Source organism: Schistocerca cancellata, chromosome 4 (genome assembly GCF_023864275.1).
Source record: "Schistocerca cancellata isolate TAMUIC-IGC-003103 chromosome 4, iqSchCanc2.1, whole genome shotgun sequence".
NCBI classification, from domain to species: domain Eukaryota; kingdom Metazoa; phylum Arthropoda; class Insecta; order Orthoptera; family Acrididae; genus Schistocerca; species Schistocerca cancellata.
Window position 1 is genome coordinate 929,187,305 of NC_064629.1, and position 20,694 is coordinate 929,207,998.

General features: G+C 38.2%; 1 protein-coding gene across 1 annotated transcript in view; it reads left to right on the plus strand.

Annotated features, from left to right (window-relative positions):
• LOC126184510 (ceramide kinase) overlaps positions 1–20,694 on the plus strand; it is a gene marked incomplete at its 5' end in the record, with an annotated part of 98,681 nt that overhangs the window by 70,009 nt on the left and 7,978 nt on the right. Inside the window, 3 exons of the mRNA XM_049926903.1 lie at positions 10,220–10,416; positions 15,871–16,034; positions 17,588–17,690. Of these exons, the coding sequence (XP_049782860.1) occupies positions 10,220–10,416; positions 15,871–16,034; positions 17,588–17,678 (452 nt within the window). The remainder of the gene's footprint in view (positions 1–10,219; positions 10,417–15,870; positions 16,035–17,587; positions 17,691–20,694) is intronic.

Below are 20,694 nucleotides of genomic sequence, written 5' to 3' on the forward strand. Positions count from 1 at the left end.
GTTCATATTTAAAAATATATATATATACTTGCAGATTTTGACAGATATTGCCAATAAAAATCCCATTGATATCTTGAAAGCTAATTTGTACAGAATTTTGCTTTTTAATTATTTATTATTTAGGAAAGATGTAAAACAAACCATAGTTACCACTCAGAGTGTCTGCTATAATATCATAGAATACTGTTGAGTCATTTGTACTGTGCTGTAATGTTTGACTAGGCTGGAAATAAATTATATAATCATAGTGAAGTGTTCAGAGAGGGGATCATCCTTAGATAGAATAATATAATAAATTAATGCATATTTTCAGTATAGCCTAATGAACTTATACATGAAAATGGAAGATAAGCACAGATAAGTTAGAATTATATGCTATATTGACTGAAAAGTAATATCACTCCCAAAGTCGTTCAAGAGTTGTGCTTGCAACTTGGAACATCTGCATAACTTACATATTGTCACTGAAAAACAGTTTCGTAAATGTTAATACTTGAAATGAATAGTTAACAGTTTAACCAAACAATTATTTTTGAAGCAACTGATAGGAATCGGTTGATGTAAGATAAATCACATTTCCTATGGTTTACCAAGTGCAATTGTAACTCTGCAAGTTTCAGACAACAGAGTGAAGTATTTTGCTACTGGAATTATTAGTTACAAGACTTTATAAAACCAAACAGGATACTCAAAACCGAATGGATTCTGGTTGTACAGGCAGGTTAAATCGTAGAAATTACACGGTACTTCGATGACGTACCATTCTGTTATCATCGAGTGATCTGACATACTGAGTGTTACAGCATGTATGCGGGGATTATATGTTTTCCCATTGCTTCATCACACTGTTCATCTGTGCTAAAGCAGAGAGCACCCGTAGATTACATAAGACTGTCTTTCATTTCCCCGCACTTATGACTGACTGAGCCTTGAGGTACTGAGCAGTGAGTACGTCGTGGAAGAATTACAGATGTTGCTAAGATAGGATTTGTTGTCCTGATTTATTAAATTGTCTAAAATGAAAATTCTTGTGGACTTCTATACAACTCAGTCTCGGTAACTTGTTGCCTGAGTGAACAATTTTGTACAACTGAAATTCAATGTATACCCTTCAGCCATGCAGTAGTCTTCTATGACATACTTTCTATGTTACAAAAGTCTCATTTTCCACTGATGCACTGTTCTGCATTTATGGAAATTATTTTATCAGCACAAATCATATTATAATTTCAAGGAATGCATTACATGCTTGCCTGGCAAAGGCCAGTACTGTTTTACACTTAAGAGAGCAATCAACAAGTGTTGGATAGAGGGCAGAAGACACTCTGCGTACTATATTTTTTTAGCGTCTTGGAGGGATTCAGTTTCCCTTTCCAGTCACATCTGGACAGAAGTATGCCAGATAGAATTCCAGACTTCAGCAGTGGCACAGTATTATCGCATAAATATGCCGCTGGGGAAGGGAAAAAAAAAGCCCAACTTGCAAATTTAGAAGACTGTATTAGCAATCACTAAAATGTTTCGTCTATTTTTCGCAAAATTAACATTAATTTTTTTGGGAAATTCGTGTTTATTTTTGTTGAAGTTTGCATTTATTTTCTTTGTAAATGGTTAGATGCACAAATTTAAAAGGTTGTGATGCTACATGAGTGAAGATAAACAAATTATTAGTTCTTTGAAAGTGACTGTTAAAACAAGTGCTGTTTGGGAACTTTCTGAGTGGAACATTTGCCATTGCAAAAACTTCAACACCTTTTTCTTCCGAAGTGACCTTTGTTTTCTTCATTTGGCTGCATTTAAGCTTTCAAAAGTGATTGTTCTGTTCAAAAGTAGCAGTATTTTCCCACCAGGTAAGTGAATGTGTCTCCAATATAAGCTGTTTCTGGACATTATTTGTCTTTTCCCACCCAATTTGAAGATTAAAAAATGTGCAGAATACTAATTTTGACCTTTTGTGGGCATTCATAGCCCTATGATCCATGCCTGACAATGCTATAGATAGAACCAATGAGGCTCTTAGGGTAGAAGTAGAACTGAACTATCAGCAAATTTATTTTAATGTTAGGGGAAGAATTTTAGCACCGTCAAAAAATGTTACAGATTTTGTTTTCGAATCACTATAGTGCAGAGAGCAGGCACTATAGGCTATAGTCACAGATGGCCACGAGTGTAAACAGACTAGAATTTTGACTGCCACAGGGGAAGGTATGGTGCAGGGAAACAAACCCTGCCTCCATTTCACTGGGCAGCAGCCTACAGCAGAACTGACACATTGTCAGAGGGATCGCCGATCTCTTCTGGTGTTATAAAGGTCATAAGGGAAATCAGTGATGGACCACGATTAGTCGCTTAACTTACTCTGCTATTCACAATAAGGTGCCTGGCAGAGGGTTCAATGAACCACCTTCAAGCTGTCTCTCTACCATTCCACTCTCGAATGGCATGCGGGAAAAACAAGCACTTAAATTTTTCTGTTCAAGCCCTGATTTTTCTTATTTTATCATCATGATCATTTCTTCCTATGTAGGTGGGTGCCAACAGAATGTTTTCGCAATCCGAGGAGAAAACTGGTGATTGAAATTTCATGAGAAGATCCTGTCACAACAAAAAATGCCTTTGTTTTAATGATTGCGACTCCAATTCATGTATCATGTCTGTAGCACTATCTCCCGTATTTCATGATAATACAAAATAAGCTGCCCTTCTCTGTACTTTTTTGATGTCATCTGTCAGTCCCACATGATGCAGATCCCACACCGCACAGCAATACTCCAGAATAGGGCAGACAAGCGTGGTGTAAGCAGTATCCTTTGCAGACCTGTTGCAGCTTCTAAGTATTCTGCCAATCAATCGCAATCTTTGTTTTGCTCTACCCACAACATTATCTACATGATCACTCCAATTTAGGTTGTTTGTAATTGTAATCCCTAAGTATTTAGTTGAATTTACAGCCTTCAGATTTGTGTGACTTTTCGCGTAATCAAAATGTAGCGGATTTCTTTTAGTACTGACATTAATAGCTTCACACGTTTGTTTATTCAGGGTCAACTGACACTTTTCGGACCATACAGATATCTTATCTAAATCATTTTGCAATTCATTTTGGTCATCTGATGACTTTACAAGATGGTAAATGACAGCGTCATCTGCAAATAATCTAAGATGGCTTCTCAGATTGTCTCCTATGTCATTAATATTGATCAGGAACAATAGAGGGCCTATAACCCTTCCATAGGGAATGCTGGATTCTGTTTTACTCGATGACTTTCCATCCATTACTATGAACTGTGACCTTTCTGACAGAAAATCACGAATCCAGTCACACAACTGAGGTGATATTCCATAGGCAAGCAGTTTCGTTAGAACACACTTGTAAGGAACGGAGTTGAAAGTCCCCTGGAAATCTAAAAATATGGTATCAATTTGACATCCCCTGTCGATAGCACTCATTACTTCATGAGTATAAAGAGCTAGTTGTGTTTCACAAGAAAGATATTTTCTGAATCCATGCTGACTATGTGCCAATATATCGTTTTCTTCGAGGTACTTCATAATGTTTGAATACAGTGTATGTTCTTAAACCATACTGCAAATTGACACTAGTGATATGGGCCTGTAATTCAGTGGATTACTCCTACTTCCCTTTTTGGGTATTGGTGTGACTTGAGGAATTTTCCAGTCTTTAGGTACGGATCTTTCTGTGAGTGAGCGGTTGTATATAATTGCTAAATATGGAGCTATTGTATCAGCATACTCTGAGAGGAACCTGACTGGTATACAATCTGGACTGGAGGCCTTGGCTTTATTAAGTGATTTAAGCTGCTTTGCAACGAGGATATCTATTTCTATGTTCCTCATCTTGGCAGTTGTTCTTGATTGGAATTCAGGAATATTTACTTCATCTTCTTTGGTGAAGGAGTTTCAGAAAATCGTGTGTAATAACTCTGCTTTAGTGGCACTGTCATCAGTGACTCCACCATAGTTATCGTGCAGTGAAGGTATTGATCACATCTTGTCACTGGCGTGCTTTATGTACGACCAGAATCTCTTTGGGTTTTCTGCCAGATTTTAAGACAGAGTTTCATTGTGGAAATTATTGAAAGCATCTCGCATTGAAGTACACGCTATATTTCAAACTTCTGCAAAACTTTGCCAGTCTTGGGGGTTTTGCATTCTTTTTAAATTTGGCATGCTTTTTTTGTTGCTTCTGCAACAGCAATCTGATCCGTTTTGTGTACCATGGGGGATCAGTACCATCACTTATTAGTTTATGTGGTATATATCTCTCAATTTCTGTTGATACTATCTCTTTGAAATCATCCCACAACTTTTCTACACTTATGTGATCAGATCGGAAAGAGTAATGACTGTCTCTTAAAAAGGCATTAAGAAAATTTTTATCAGCTTATTTAAATAGATATACTTTGCGTTTATTTTTTATTGTTGTAGGTGTTACGATATTCAGCTTAGCAGCAACAGCCTTGTGGTCACTAATCCCTGTATTCATCATGGTACTCACTATTTGTCCAGGATGATTTGTTGCTAAGAGGTCAAGTATGCTTTCGCAACCATTTGTGCTTCGAGTGGGCTCATGAACTAATTGTTCAAAATAATTTTCTGAAAAAGCATTCAGTACAATTTCAATTGGCATTTTATGCCTGCCGGAGTCTTTAAACGTATAATTTTTCCAGCATATTGAGGATAGATTGTAGTCACCACTGACAATAATTGTATGAGTGGGGTACCTGTTTGAAATGGGACTCAAGTTTTCTTTGAAGTGTTCAGCAACATTACAATTACAAAATCAACTCTCAGCCCACTATGCTGCATGCAAGAATGGATGCTCTTTCCCATCTGCCCTTGTGAACCAGACATCGAATTTGATAGGCTTTAGATGCTGTGTTCTGCTTTGGGCATCAACTAGCAAGGTACTGCCAATGAATTCCCAACCACAGCATGTGAAATAATGACAGAAAATAGAGATCAGAAATGATGGTTGTGAACTTGCTTTAAACTCACCAGCAATCCTATGATGTCATTTCCAAACTTTCCATCCCTGCAAGCTTGGAGACTCGAGTTTCCAGTCTCCTCCTCTGCCCATTTAACAGAAAACCCATCACTTAAGTCTGTTGTTAGGTGGTTGGTTTAAAAGAGGGGGGGGGGGGGGGGATCAAACTGTATTGTCATCGGTCCCTGTTGTTAGGCTCAAGTGGAATATAGCAGAGTAGTGTAATAGTGGACTCGCAGCATTTCTGCTACACAGACAATGGTTAGGCATGATAATTATCTATACATATTATAAACTAGCTGAGAAACCTGGCATTGCCCGGGTATTTATTTATAGCTGTGCCTGAGATTTTCTATGCACAGAATTTATTTTTGACTTATAAAGCTTCTTAGTATAAAACGTTTGAAGTGATTTGATTGGGGACACGAATGAAGAGCTTGCTTGCTTTACCAGCATTAGAGAGGATCATGTAGGTCTGGCCATGTGAAAATCAACTGACAATAATGCCCGCATGTACTACACACGTCAGCTGGCATTGTGCTTTGTTTATGGTTGTGGCATAACATAAGCTCACCAGGAATTATACACATACAAAGCAAAGTAGCAAATTAGGATAAGTGGAATTTTAGGTATAAAACTCGCTCACCTGTGGCACATCCTGTCAAAATTACTGTTTGTGTGATGTTACATTGGAGAGAAGTAATGTTAAGCTTCTGTGAGTGAAGGGTTCTGAGGAGGAAGATACTGCATCAGAGGTACGTAGTGCATCAATTTTGGAAAGAGTTTCCAAATAGAGAGTTAAAGCCTGATGTTCTCGAGCCACAGCAAGTCTCACCTCATGATCTTCATTGGATTCTTGAGACTGCAGGGTCCTCAGTCTTTTAGCTATGCTCATGTATTCAGAAAGAGTTGCCTTTTTATTTTATTTATATTTTTTTTAACAAAACAAGATATCCAGAATATCATTCTGGAAACATCCCCAGGCTGTGGCAAAGACCTGTCTCTGCACATCCTTTCTTCCAGGAGTGCTAGTTCTGCAAGGTTTGCAGAAGAACTTCTGTGAAGTTTGGATAGTAGGAGATGAGGTACTGGCAGAATTGAAGCTGTGAGGACGAGTCACAAGTTGTGCTCGGATAGCTCAGTCGGTAGAGCACTTGCCCACGTAAGGCAGAGGTCCCGAGTTCGACTCTCGATACGGCGTGCAGTTTTAATGTGCCGGGAAGTTTTTTAAAAAAAAATGTGTAATGATTGAGCAGCCAAATCAAACTTGATAAATTCATTTTTCCTAGCACAGTACGTAAGTAAAAGCTTACTGAAAGAAGCAGAGCACTGCCATTAAGTGTTTAATACATAAAGCAAAATCAGTAAATCTGTATATCCTAGCTAAGTAAATCCACTGTTAGATTGTATTTGTAAAGATATGATTGTGGTGCTTAATTCTGTCATTGGTTTAAACTTCTGAAAATACATCTGTCACTGAGTGAAAAAAAATTAACGGTGTTATCTATTGGTTCTGTGGTGTACTGCAATACTAACAGCGCCGTCTATTTCTTCTTTGTGTGTTATGCCGTGATGATTAAACATTTGAGCTACTGAGCTGAGCAGGCAGTTTTAGATAAGACTTTAAACTACAATATCTTTTTTCTCCACGTTCAGACTTTGAGGAAACAAAGCCTATAAGGTGCTCCAAGTTACGCGTGAGCTACCTCCGAAAACCCCGTGAAAATTTGTCTAGTACTTTTGGAGATAGCATGTTCGAACAGACAGACAGACGTACGCAATGGTTTTATAGTTTTATTAATAATATAGATTAAAGTTCCGTGCTGCATTTTTCTGTCTGTGTGTGAAGACTAATCTCAGGAACTACCATAAGGATTTTGGTATGGTTTTCACTAATAGGTACTCTGATTCGTAAGAAATATTTGTGTATATAATTTATGAGGGGCATTCAATAAGTAATGTAACACAAGTTTTTTTCTGAATGCAGGATGGTTTTATTCAGGATTCCAAAACATCCTATTATTCGAGACTCTTTTGGCTACAAAACCCTATTTTTCAACATAATCTCCATTCAGTGCAGCAGCATTATGTCACCTTACTGGGAGTGCCTGTATGCCTGCATGTTATCACTCTACTAATCAACATCAGAGCCAATGTCTCCTCCTCATCATCCACGTACTACTTCCCACAGAGTGCATCCTTCATAGGACCAAACAGATGAGGTCTTCTGTTAGGCAGCGAGGAACACGGTGGGCACCCCGTGATTTCCCCAACTGGAGGGCGATTGCGTCAGCACTACTAAGAGAGACATCCAGTTGGGCAGCGAGGTACTCGATTGTCAACCGTTGATCATTTCGAATGAGAGTATCTGCACATTCCGACATTGCAGGAGTCACAGCTGTACGTGGCCATCCGGCTCGTGCGAGATCAGACAGGTTTACTTATCCTTGTTGCGATGATGACAGATGCCTTACTCGGCATCACACCGTAGACATTCTCCAGGTGTCTATGAATATCTGTGATCCTCTGGTTTTCCACCAAAGGAAACTCTTGGAAAACACCTCTGTTACAGACACCATTTTGTAGGTTATGTATAGCGCCGCCGCCTGTCGGAACTTCGTGAAACTGTAAAGGCAAAACCAGGATGTCCCACAACAAATCCACATATTTTAAACTGCAATTGGCTGAGAAAAAAAAGTGTTGCATTACTTACTGAACACCCCTCATAATACCACTATGCCAGACAATTCATCCAACCATAGATATTTTGTGAAACCCGCGTGTGAAGCTGGGGCAGGTTGCTAATTATTTACTATTACTGATGGGTTAGCAGAGAATATTTTTCTGTATATACATACATAAGTATAGGTTTGTGTGTGTGTGTGTTTGAAGTCAACAGTTTTCTGACTTGTTTGATGCATCCCAACATGAATTCCTCCCCTGCACCAACCTTTTCATTCAGAGTAGCATTTGCACATTATATCCTCAATTATTTGCTGGATGCATTCCAATCTCTTGTCCTCCCATACAGTTTTTTCCCTCTAGTACCAGGGAGTTATTCCCTGATGACTTAAAACATGCGCTATCATCCTGTCCCTTCTTCTTGTCAGTGTTTTCCTTGTGTTCCTTTCTTCACCAGTTCTGCAGAGAACCACATTACTTATGTCATCAGTCCTCTAGATTTCAGATTTTCAACATTATTCTGTAGCACCACGTCTCAAATGCTTGAATACTATTCTCTTCCACTTTACCCACTTTCCATGATTTACTAACATACCTTTCTGTGCTCCAAATGTACATTCTCAGCAATTTCTTTCTGAAATAAAGACCTGTGTTTGATACCAGTAGACAGAAGTCTGCCTCTTTGCCTGACCTAGTTTGCTTCATGTGTCCACCTTGCTTTGTCCATCATGGGTTACTTTGCTTCCAAGGTAGCAGTATTCCTTAACTTCATCTACTTTCTGATCATTAGTTTTGATGTTAACTTTCTTGCCACTCTTATTTCTGCTGTTTCTAATTACTTTCATCTTTTTCTGGTTTACTCTTAATCCATACTCTGTACTCATCAGACTGTTCATTCCATTCAGCAGATCCTGTGAGTCTTCTTCACTTTCACTGAGGATAGCAATGTCTTAAGTGAATCTTTTCATTTATATCCTTTCACCCTGGATGTTAATCCCACCCTTGAAGCTTTCCTTTATTTCTGTGATTGCTTCTTTCATGCTTAGATTGAACAATAGTGGTAAAAGGCTGCATCCCTGTCTTACACCCTTTTTAACCTGAGTGAACCTTTCACTGATATCCTTTCTCCCTGGATGTTAATCCCACCCTTGGAGCTTTCCTTTATTTCTGTGATTGCTTCTTTCATGCACAGATTGAACAATAGTGGTAAAAGGCTGCATCCCTGTTTTACACCCTTTCTAACCTGAGTGAACCTTTCACTGATATCCTTTCACCCTGGGTGTTAATCACACCCTTGAAGTTTTCCTTTATTTCTGTCACTGCTTCTTTGATGCAGAGATTGAACAATAGAGGTGAAAGGCTGCATCCCTGTCTTACACCCTTTTTATCTTGAGCACTTCATTCTTGGTCATCTAATCTTATTGTTCCTTCTGGTTCTTGAACATACTGTATGTTACCCATCTTTCCCTATAATGTACTCTTATTTTTCTCAGAATTTAAAACATGCTGCCCTATTTGACATTGTCCAATGCTGTTTCTAGGTCAACAAATCCTATAAGCATGTCTTGATTTTTCTTTAGTCTTGCTTACATTATCAACTGTAATGTCAGAATCGCCTTTACCTTTCCTAAAGCCAAACTGATTATTATATAACAGATCCTCAATTTTTTCCCATTCTTCTGTATATTCTTCTTCTCAGCAGCTTGGCTACATGAGCTGTTACGCTGATTGTGCAATAGTTCTTGCACTTATTGGCCCTTGCTATCTTCCGATTTGTGTGCATGATATTTTTTCCGAAAGGATGATGGTACCTTGCCAGTCTCATATATTCTGCACACCAACTTGAATAGTTGTTTGCTTGACACTGTAACATTCTCACATCAATGTAGAAACGAAATTGCAACATATTCGGAAGAAACAGCCAAATATTTGTGACAACGGAGATATAAATTTCACAGCTATCCTGTTAGAATGAGAATGGTGATGATTAAAATAATGATTCCCCAGACTACAGGCTAAGTAAACAAAAAAGGCAGTGAAGATAAAAATTAATGCAAACAATTTCTTTTTGTTTAAAATTTCTCCTTATGTTATCAAAGTGCCGGCAATCAAAGTTTGTAATTTTGATGAAAATTAGATTTTAAATTTGATTAAAAAATAAATTTTTACCGAGGAAGCCTCTTTAGAAAAAGGGGGGGGGGTTGTCTTATATTCAGGGCCACTTTATATTTGGGTAAATATGGTATTTTGATAAATTGAATAGAATAATTCATGTAGCCTCCTGTATACATTCATTTCAAGCAGTATAGTTTTCTGTATTTATTTCTCATATAGTTCTTGGACCCTTAATTTATTAATTTTCAAAATATTTCAGATGAATGTATATAGAAATGATAATGTGTGTTTATTGCATGTGATAATCAGTGTACCATTTCACATATCCTGACTATTGTTAATTAGCTACCAGCTTGTTCAAACCATCACAGTAACACTGATGACAATATATGAACTGTTCTTATATCTTTGCAGAATGGAAGACATTCCGTGGTAAATTCTTTATGGTGAACTGTGCAAATGTGTCCTGTGCATGTCAACGAAGTCCAAATGGCATGTCACCATACTGTCATATAGGGGATGGTTGTGTCGATGTTGTAATGGTAAAGCACTCTAATCTTTTCAACAATCTCCGATTGCTTCTCAGGATGACGAGCAAGGCCAATAATGTGGTAAGTAGCTCTTCAATTACATGTTTTGATACAGCAATTTAAACAATCTGACCTTCATTCCAAGCTTACCATTTGCAATAGTTTCCTATGTTGTGTCTTAGTAAGCGAAAATCATAATAATGACTAGCTACGACATTCATTCACAGATCTATTATGGTGCATGCATTTGAAAGATTGGAACCAGGGCAAAGAGTGTCTATCATTGTAATATGGGCTTTTTTTCTTCAGCAGTAGTTTGGCTTTTCCAATAAAGCTACACTCCTGGAAATTGAAATAAGAACACCGTGAATTCATTGTCCCAGGAAGGGGAAACTTTATTGACACATTCCTGGGGTCAGATACATCACATGATCACACTGACAGAACCACAGGCACATAGACACAGGCATCATAAGCAGTGTTTTTAGAAAATCTGCATCTGTGCCAATAATGGTTTAAATGATAAAGATACTGCACCTGTTACATTTTGTCACGTGCAGCACAATATACCGTGCACCGAGGCATGTTTAGCCACAAGGTGATCCTCATTACCAACAAACACTGCCTGCCTGTGTCCATTCATGCGAATGGACAGTTTGTTGCTGGTCATTCCCACATAGAAAGCGTCACAGTGTAGGCAGGTCAGTTGGTAAATCACGTGGGTGCTTTCACACGTGGCTCTGCCTTTGATCGTGTACACCTTCCGGGTTACAGGACTGGAGTAGGTGGTGGTGGGAGGGTGCATGGGACAGGTTTTACACCGGGGGCGGTTACAAGGGTAGGAGCCAGAGGGTACGGAAGGTGGTTTGGGGATTTCATAGGGATGAACCAAGAGGTTACGAAGGTTAGGTGGACGGCGGAAAGACACTCTTGGTGGAGTGGGGAGGATTTCATGAAGGATGGATCTCATTTCGGGGCAGGATTTGAGAAAGTCGTATCCCTGCTGGAGAGCCACATTCAGAGTCTGATCTCCAGCAGGGTCTCAACTTGGCTCCATCTGATTTCAATTTGTTTCCAAAACTTAAAGAACTCTTTAAAGGACTTTTTTTTTATAGTGATGAAGGAGTGCAAGCAGAGCTGAGGTTGAGGTTCTGGCTCCATCAACAAAAGTCAAACATTCTACAGTGACAGTATCAACATGACAGTTGTTTGCAGAATCCATGCTGATTCCTATAGAGGAGATTTTTGTCCTCCAAAAAAGTCATTATATGCAAGCACATAACATTCTGCAGAATTCTACAACAGATTGACAGCAGAGATGTAGACCTATAGTTGTGTATGCATTTGAGGACCCATTTCAAAAGTAGGAATGACCTGCACTGTCTTAAAATCACTTGAATGTATTGTACCACTAATGATAGACTCCTGCTGGAAAAGAAGCAGTTTCTTTCATGTGATATATGTATAAACCAGCACACCAGTTGCCTTTCCTGTGTTCACCAATTTTAGTTTATTTTCTATCTTGTACTAACTTACCTCAATAACTGTAATTTTGCTGTTCATCTGGCCAGTTTCATACGTCTGGGCTCATATGTTCACCGAGTGACCAGATATATAACTTTGATCTCTTTACTGACTTAATTTAACACCAAAGCTTCTTTGGATTTTCTGTCAGATTTTTACATAGAATTTCACTTTCAAATTCATAAGCTTCATGCTTGGTTCTCCACATGCACTTTCTTTGATTTGCAACACCAGTGTAATATTACAGGGCAGTGTAATCTTATTGTCTTTCCCAGTAAGATGAACTAATGTATATTTTTGGGGTTGCAGCTTGGTGAGTTTGTTGTAAAGTTGCAATGTGTTGATAAATGCCACAAAGTGTCTGCAAATGTACAAACTTCCTGAACTGGGAAAAGTAAGAGTGTGTAGGATTGTTGGTATTTGAAATATGTACCTGTGAAGTAGTAGTTACAGTTTAAGTCATGAAAGTTATCAATGCAAGCCTGATAAGAATGCTCTAGTTTCTTCTGTCAATTATAAAATCCTGTGACTAGGCTTGTTTTTTTAAGCGGGACACAAATGTCATCACAAGGCAAGACCAGTTCAGTTAATGGAGCCAAAACTTTTAACAACTGGAAAGTTTCTGTTTCCATCCAGAAAGAAAGGATTTTTTTTTTAAATGCAGTTCATGAAAAGAAATACGAAAGAACCTCATTGCGTTGAAGGTATACACCTAGAATGCCTCAAAATCGTGTAAGCACACGGTGGACATGAATCCCATTCATATTTTACTTCTTGGAAAAGTGAAAATGTGGGGTACATGGTTAGATATATAGCTAGTTGATGGTTAATATGCCCACTGACTGACTGTGTCAGTAGTTCATGAAATGAATTCTTTTTTTCTAGTGCTTGTGAATGTCATGTAATACTGTATTTTTTGTATCTCTTAATGCTCATCATCACTGAACTTTTGCAGTGACACAAGTTACAATATTAAGGCAATAACAAAAAACCATGAATGTGTCTGGAAAACCATCACTCTTCAACAGTTGGTATACACAGGAGGGAATGGACAACAGACTAGATCTGCATAGGATGATAGCACTGACATGGTTGGTCAGTCATTTTATCACTTCAGGTAGTTATGGAATGAACCAAGTGGTGGTGGCCAAAGCAGTGTATGGTATAGCTGTTCCAGAGTACAGGTAGCATTGCCTGCCACTTGACAGTTATCTCAGGATGAGTTGCAATTGATTTCAACTCTTTGACAGTAGTGCATGTCGTACACTACCACAAATAAGAAATGAAATGATTATTCACAGGCAGGTAACTCGGAAGTATGTGGCAGAGCTCCCTTGTCCATCATCTGCATGAGACATTTCTAATGAGGGAGAATAACATTTTCTCTGACTGAAATAATTATTTATTGTAATTATTCTCAGTATGAGATAGCTGACACAAGGAAGAATATGTTATTCATTTCAGGAAAAGCAATCATAAATTTAACTGGAAAATGAAGTGAAACATAAAGTCTAGGATGCTATAAAATCTTGTCAGATTAAATTATTTGCATAGTACATATTTAGTAACAGCTATATATTGACTAACAGCTATATATTGACATATTTAAGAAAAATTTTGAGTGATGAACTTATATGGCCCACACTTAAACAAAGACATAAAATTCACTTTTGTGCAATATTTCATTTACAGCATCTACAGATCCTAGCTGTAGTCTGCATACATGTTACTGGAACAATGTTTTTGACATATTTTGTTATATCAAATTTCATTGATAAAATGTGGGGCTGAGATGTGAATGTGTGTTAAATGGATGGAAGAACTCTTTAACTGTGAGAGAAAATGTAAACTACGATATGTTGCATCTATTTTAGAGACTTTTTAAATGTCTCACATAGAAATTATTAGAAATTTTTCACTGACAAGCAAAATACATTCTAACTTAATGTCAGCCATCATAAGCAGTGTTTTTAGAAAATCTGCATCTGTGCCAATAATGGTTTAAATGATAAAGATACTGCACCTGTTACATTTTGTCACGTGCAGCACAATATACTTCAAGAATTGATTCTCATTTTCATAATTTTTAGTATGATGTCTGTGTGTGCTGTTCTTCCTCCTTTTATCTAGCTGTAGCTTTATAGTCTCCTTTGCACTCCTTCACCATGTAGAAATTCTGTATACAAGGTCTGTTCAAAAAATTCCAAAACTTTGCCCACAAAATTTTCAGTACTTACCTTTTACATATTGTTTATGGTATCCTTCAAAATACTCTCCTCCGCAACTGATACACTGCTCCCAATGCCATTTGCACTTCCTGAAGCAGTCTTGGTACGCCTCTTGCTGGATCGTGTGAAGTGCCATCTGTGAATTTTCTTTTATCTCATCTCTCATTGCAAATCTTCTTCCTTTTAATGGTGTTTTCAACTTGGGAAATAAAAATAATTGTGCAAGGTCCATGAATACTCATGCACCAACAGGGATGAATGTGCGGTTGTGTTACTGTGGTCCAAGAGCCACGAATTGTCTCTCTGCATTTCAGGCCATTTCCTTCTCACATTTTCTCGCAGGCATCGCAGCACATCCTGATAATGCCATTGAATAACAGTTTGTCCCTGTGGCATGAATTCGTGATGAACTAATCCTTCAAAATCAAAGAAAAATCTAAGTGTGGCTTTTTTTGGTCTTGGAGAAACTTTCCTGATCCATTATGAAAATTGAACCTCGGTCTCAACATCATAACTGTAGAACCACATCTCACCTGTTATCACTCTCTTAAGGAACATCTCATTCTCATTTGCATGATCCAAAAGCTCTTCACAGATTGTGAGGTGAATGTCTTTCTGGTTTTGACTCAAGAAGCATGGGACAAACTTGGTGGCAACATGATGCATTCCAAGATGCTGTGTCAGGATTTCATGATATACTCCAACTGAAATGTTACATTCTTTTGAAATCTCTCAGACAGTCAGTCTTTGATTGGAATACACAATTTTGTCGATGTTCCTGACACGAGTGTCATCAGTAGACGTCGAAAGGCATCGTAAATTGTGGTCATCATTAACTTCCATCTGGCCATTTTTAAACCGTGTGAACCATTCATAACATCGCGTGTGGCTTAATCACTTATCGCCGTAGGCTTCCTGTATCAATTGGTGTGTCTCTGTAAAGGTTTTCTTGAGTTTCGTGCAAAATTTAATGCAGATGCCTTGCATCTCTGACTCTGACACCTCAAAATTCACAAACTGTGCAACACAATGTTCCACTCAGTACAACACTGAAAATAACTAACAGACATACAACAATGAAACTTCCAGCAGTTACACAGTAAACACACCATTGGTGCGAAATTATGAATCTTCCATAAGTTTTTGAAGAGACCTCGCATTATGTTATCATCTAACATGCTAATGTAAAGATAGATTGTAAGTGATGTGTTGCACAAGGGCGAATTTTTGCACGATGAAGAAGGCACACTACTTTGAGAACATAGAAAAACAACTGCCAGGAAAGAGAGTAAATTGACACACATGCTGACATCACATTAGAAAATATTATTGAAATGGACTGTGCTACACAGTGGTCATGTTGGTCTAGCTGGTAGAACACCAGACTTCATCCCTGGAGGGCCCAGGTTCAGTCCTGGGTAGGAGTGGGGTTTTTCCTAGTTCCAGTCCCTCCAGGTCCACTAGGTCTACTATTGTATTGTTTGCTGGGGGTCTTTCCCAAGGGTAAAAAGTGCCAGTGAGCTTGCCACCCTCCCCCTTCTAGTGCTATGGTGAACAAAAGGCTATTTGCAGCCAGGCCAGAATCCCATTCACCAGTTACTTGACTCTTTATTGTGCTACACATGAAAGGTATACCTTGTGTAAGAACTTTATTATACACATCAACAATACAGTTTTCATCACATTACCTACTTACAGAATGAAATGTTACTGAAATTAATTTATTATGCAATTTTATTGTTTTTCATTGATAACTGCATTTATAAAGAATTTTTTAATTTAGTTTGACCTGCCATTTGTGGAAGTGCATCGAGCTCGAGAGTTTTCCTTCAAACCACTGGCTGACAATATACCAGACTCGAGCCCTGTCTCTCCACGTTTAGTGCCAGGGATTAGTGTGTGGAACTGTGATGGAGAAGTGCAGTGGGAGGCTAACATGAGAGTCAGGTAAAAATATTTCTCAAGAAAATACTGATACAGATTCTGTATTTTAGAGTCCCAGTGAAAACTATTAACAGTAATAATTTTTTGACAATTATCTTATTGAATTTACATAACATGTGTGCTTCTAACTCTGGAGGAAAATACCACTAATCATAAAGCTTATTTCTGTATATCAGTGAAACTTGACAATGTCTCCTTCTCCTCATACACACATCAGTTTTTGGTAAGGATTTGCAGGCTGTATACATAAAGAGTTATAAGCAGTGTAACATTTTCTCTTCTCAGGTACGTGTAATCTTCTAGCATTCAACTTAGTTAAATTAAAAATTTACCGACTAGAACTTCTACCATTGCTGGATACCTTGGTACTTTTGTTTCATAAGTGTGCAGGTGAAGCAAATTGTATGTGTATTATTAAGTGGAATCATTGGTGTGTCGTTCATTCCTATAAAAGAATAAAAAATATATATGCGTGATAAGAAAAATTTACTTGGTATAATTTGGGTTTCAGTACTATAAATGAATTACATTTTGGACAAGGAATTATGAGAACTGAGGAAAGTCAGAACTTGCAGTGTGGATTGTAGATATGGTGCAGTCACCAACTATTCCAAAGTGGAACACGTCATATAGGATTTTTCTGTCCGAATTATAGAAAGTTAAATTTATGTCATAATCAACACTGAAACCATAAACATCCTGTGTGTTTATATATATATATATATATATATATATATATATATATATATATATATATATATATATATATAAAATTACTGTCATCCTTATTTATGGTTGTTTATCTGAGAAATTGGGCAAGAGAGTATTACTGTACAGTTTCAGACCACTTTTCTCCTACTGAGATGAAGGTATATATTTACACTTTACTTCAATTCCTGGAAAAGCTTAAGCCACTTCTGAAAGCAGAGAGAAATGAAACTGCTTAATTGCTGTACACTTGTTGCCACGTATCAGGATCCACTGCCTCCTAACACTGACTTTCGAAGCTTTTTTTGAGGGAAAATTTTTGTATAATCTTGTGTATCTTGAGATAAGCTCCCTTTTCAATTCTTAATCATCTTTATAACTACATATGAATGTATTTTATTCTTGGAAAATATAATTATAGTGTACTCTACATGTTTATTTGGGATGAAAAGAAAGTCTAATGCAGCAGTGCTTGTCTGATTCTAGCAAACCACCTAAAATCTGTTACTAACGTAGGTCAGTTGCAAGATTTCAGCAAATTTCAACTGGTCATTTGTGTTGGGCCTAACACACACTTGTGCATTTAATGTACTCAACTGATCTATTGTGCCACATAACAAACAATAAAATGAAACAGACGTAAAAAGAACATATGCATTTCTTTGTAGTGTGAAATTTTATTTGTATACTTACTTCATTTAATCATTCATACCTATTGCAAATGATGCTAAGAATTAACAGTTGATATATTTTTTTTAATTGCAATGAAAGACTGTATGATAAATACAGCAAATATATATTATTATTTTGTTCTGTATATGCTCACATACAGTTCCAATATTTTTAAGGGTTCACTGCCAATTGCTCGACGTGTTCACACGAGGCATCCCCGAGAACGACGACGAAGAACAGCCTTCGTGCAAGATCTGTTCCTTTTAAAGCTGTTTTTAGGTACGTGTCACTGTCGAACCAGATTACGTTTCTATTAACCACAGATTCCGAGCACGGTGTGTTTTTGATAGTTATTGTCAAAGAACAGTATATCAGTGTCTTCTTTTTAATTGGATGTGCACATTGAAATGAAAGTGATATTATTAAAAAATGGGATAGAGGTACTGGCAGAATTGAAGCTGTGTGGATGGCCCAACAATAAACCTTAGGGTATAGGATATATTGCATTCATATCCTGTGCAATAATCAGATGTACACTGAGGTAACAAAAGTCGTGGGATACCTCCTAATATTGTGTCAGACCTCCTTTTGCCCAGCATATTGCAGCAACTTGAAGTGGATGTGGGCTCAACAAGTCTCCTGCGGAAGTATTGATCCATGCTGCCTCCATAGCCATCCATAATTGTGAAAGTGTTGCCAGAGCAGGATTTTGTGCAAGAACCGACCTCATAATTGTGTCCCATAAATGTTCAATGGCATTCGTGTCGGGCAGTCTGGGTGGCTAAATAATTCGACAGGATCATTTAGAATGTCCTTAAAACCAATCACAAACAATTGTGGCCTGGTGACATGGTGCATTGTCATCCATAAAAATTCCATTGTTGTTTGGGCACATGAAGTCCACGAATGGCTGCAAATGATCTCCAAGTAGCTGAGCATAATGATTTCCAGTCAGTGATCCATATAAACACAGCCTACACCATTATGGAGCTGCCACCAACTTGCACAGTGCTTAGTTGACAATTTGGGTCCGCGGCTTCACGGGGTCTGTGCCACAGTTGAATTCTACCGTCAACTCTTGCCAACTGAAATCGGGACGACGGCATTTGTGTCAGTCGTCTGATGTCATAGCCCCTTAATACAAAATTGAGCCACACTGTCATAATGGATACGTTCGTCGTACATCCCACATTGATTTCTGTGGTTATTTCACAGTGTCACTTGTCTGTCAGCACTGACAACTCGGTGCAAATGCCGCTGCTGTTTGTTGTTACGTGAAGGCCGTCAGCTACTGGGTTGTCCGGGGTGAGAGGTAATGCCTGAAATTTGGCACTGTGGATCTCAGAAGATTAAATGCCCTAATGATTGTATTAATAATGTATGCATAAAGCAAATTGTCAGCACTGACATCACAGATAGCTTATATTTGTCTTACATTTAAATTAATTTCTAGTTGTTATGTCTACCGTAGCTGTTGAAACTAGTGGAGATGACAATTATAATGAAATATTTACTTATGAGAAAACCATCAGCAACCTGCAACACCACACAGTTGCCACCTTTCTAGTGCTTCACTGAGGTGGTGAGTGGAAACTGCCACGTGGGCAATCTGAAAATAGTTGGGGTCAGCGGCCTCTAGTGCTTCATAACAGAGGTTGTAAAGCAGGCTCCCTCTCATCTGCCTCATCAATGCAGAAGTGCTTTTAAATCTAGGCCAGATGGTTTGCTGTTTTCATTTTACTTAAATGTTTGACAATCAGAAACAACAGGAATGATTTGTCTGGGTCTCAGTGTAAATACGAGGACTACATTGGCACATAAAATGGATCTCATATAGACATAAAATCGTGTTAATATCAATAAATAAATATAATAACAGGTTTTGTCTCATCCTTATCTGAAGTTGTAATTATTGACTCCTCTGTGACCCACCAAATGTTCATTGTAAATGTATGCCTAGATATAGTTGAACTGACAATCTCAAGTTTTATTGGAATCTCCATTCACATACACTATGATAACAGGAATATAGGAAAGCACGCATCAGTTGTGAAGAGCTTAAAACGTCATGGGAAAAGGAAAACTGCTGATCAGTTACAAAATAGTTTATGATCTCCGCATCGTGTCACACAAAAATTTGTGCATTGTGAAGAATGTTGTTATTACTGGCTGTGATGCTCATAGATGAATAGTTTCCTTTCTTGTTTTTTTGGTAGAAGAAACTGGACCTTTTTGTTAAACCATTTTTGCTTGAAATTCATCTATAGATAGCCCCTAATTTTTATCGAACTGGTATCTCTCTGTTTCCTGTATGATACTGTAGGGATGCATGGGAGTTGATAGTATGTTAGAATCACTATGTCTCCTTGCCTGTTATGCTGTTTGGTATAGTAAAAAGGTGGGGGTCTCCTGAATTGTCATCAATTGTATATACACTGATGAGCCATAACATTATGACCAGGTTTTTAATAGCGTGTTGTTCCACTTTTCAAATGCAGTACGGAAGTGATTATGCCTGGCACGGAATCTACAAGTCCTCGGCAAGATTCCAGAAGTACGTGGCACCAGACGTCTATGCACAGGCCAAACAATTGCCGCAAATTGCAGGACGGTGGTTTATGGGCACACAGCTGACACTCTATATGTGTTCCATTAGATACATATCAGGCATTTTTCATGTAGCCATTTGCCTGCATGACACACTTCTATCTATCCACAGTGAAAACTCAGTGATATATGCCCACTGTAATCGTAACTGTTGATGTCATTGGGTGAACACAGGAACAATTTGTACAATGTGGAGCTCCAGGTTCAAGAACGGCCTTTGAATGGTGCACTCTGAAACACTTGTGCCTGCTCCAGCATTGTATTCGGTCATCAGATCTGCCACAGATAGCTGCCTATCCTGGATTACCCAGTGTGGGATCATCCAACCTCTACGTTTTGTGATGCGATGTGGTCATCCAATACCATACCACCTACTCATTATTTCACCATCCTTCAACCACTTTCCATAGGTACTCACAACAGTAGTACACCATAAAGTGACCAAATTCGTCATTTCAGAGATTCTTGTTTCCAGCTGCAGCACCACAACAATGTGCCCAAGTAGATTTCTGCATTTGTGGCCCGTATCTTTTCTATAATGACTGTCCATTCATCTCTGTTCCACTTACATTTTTTCCTTACTGTGTCACGTGCCCACAACACTACAAGGAGGCATTCAGTCTTGGGGTGGACAGTGGTCATAATGTTCTGGCTCATCAGTGTATAATGTGTGGTT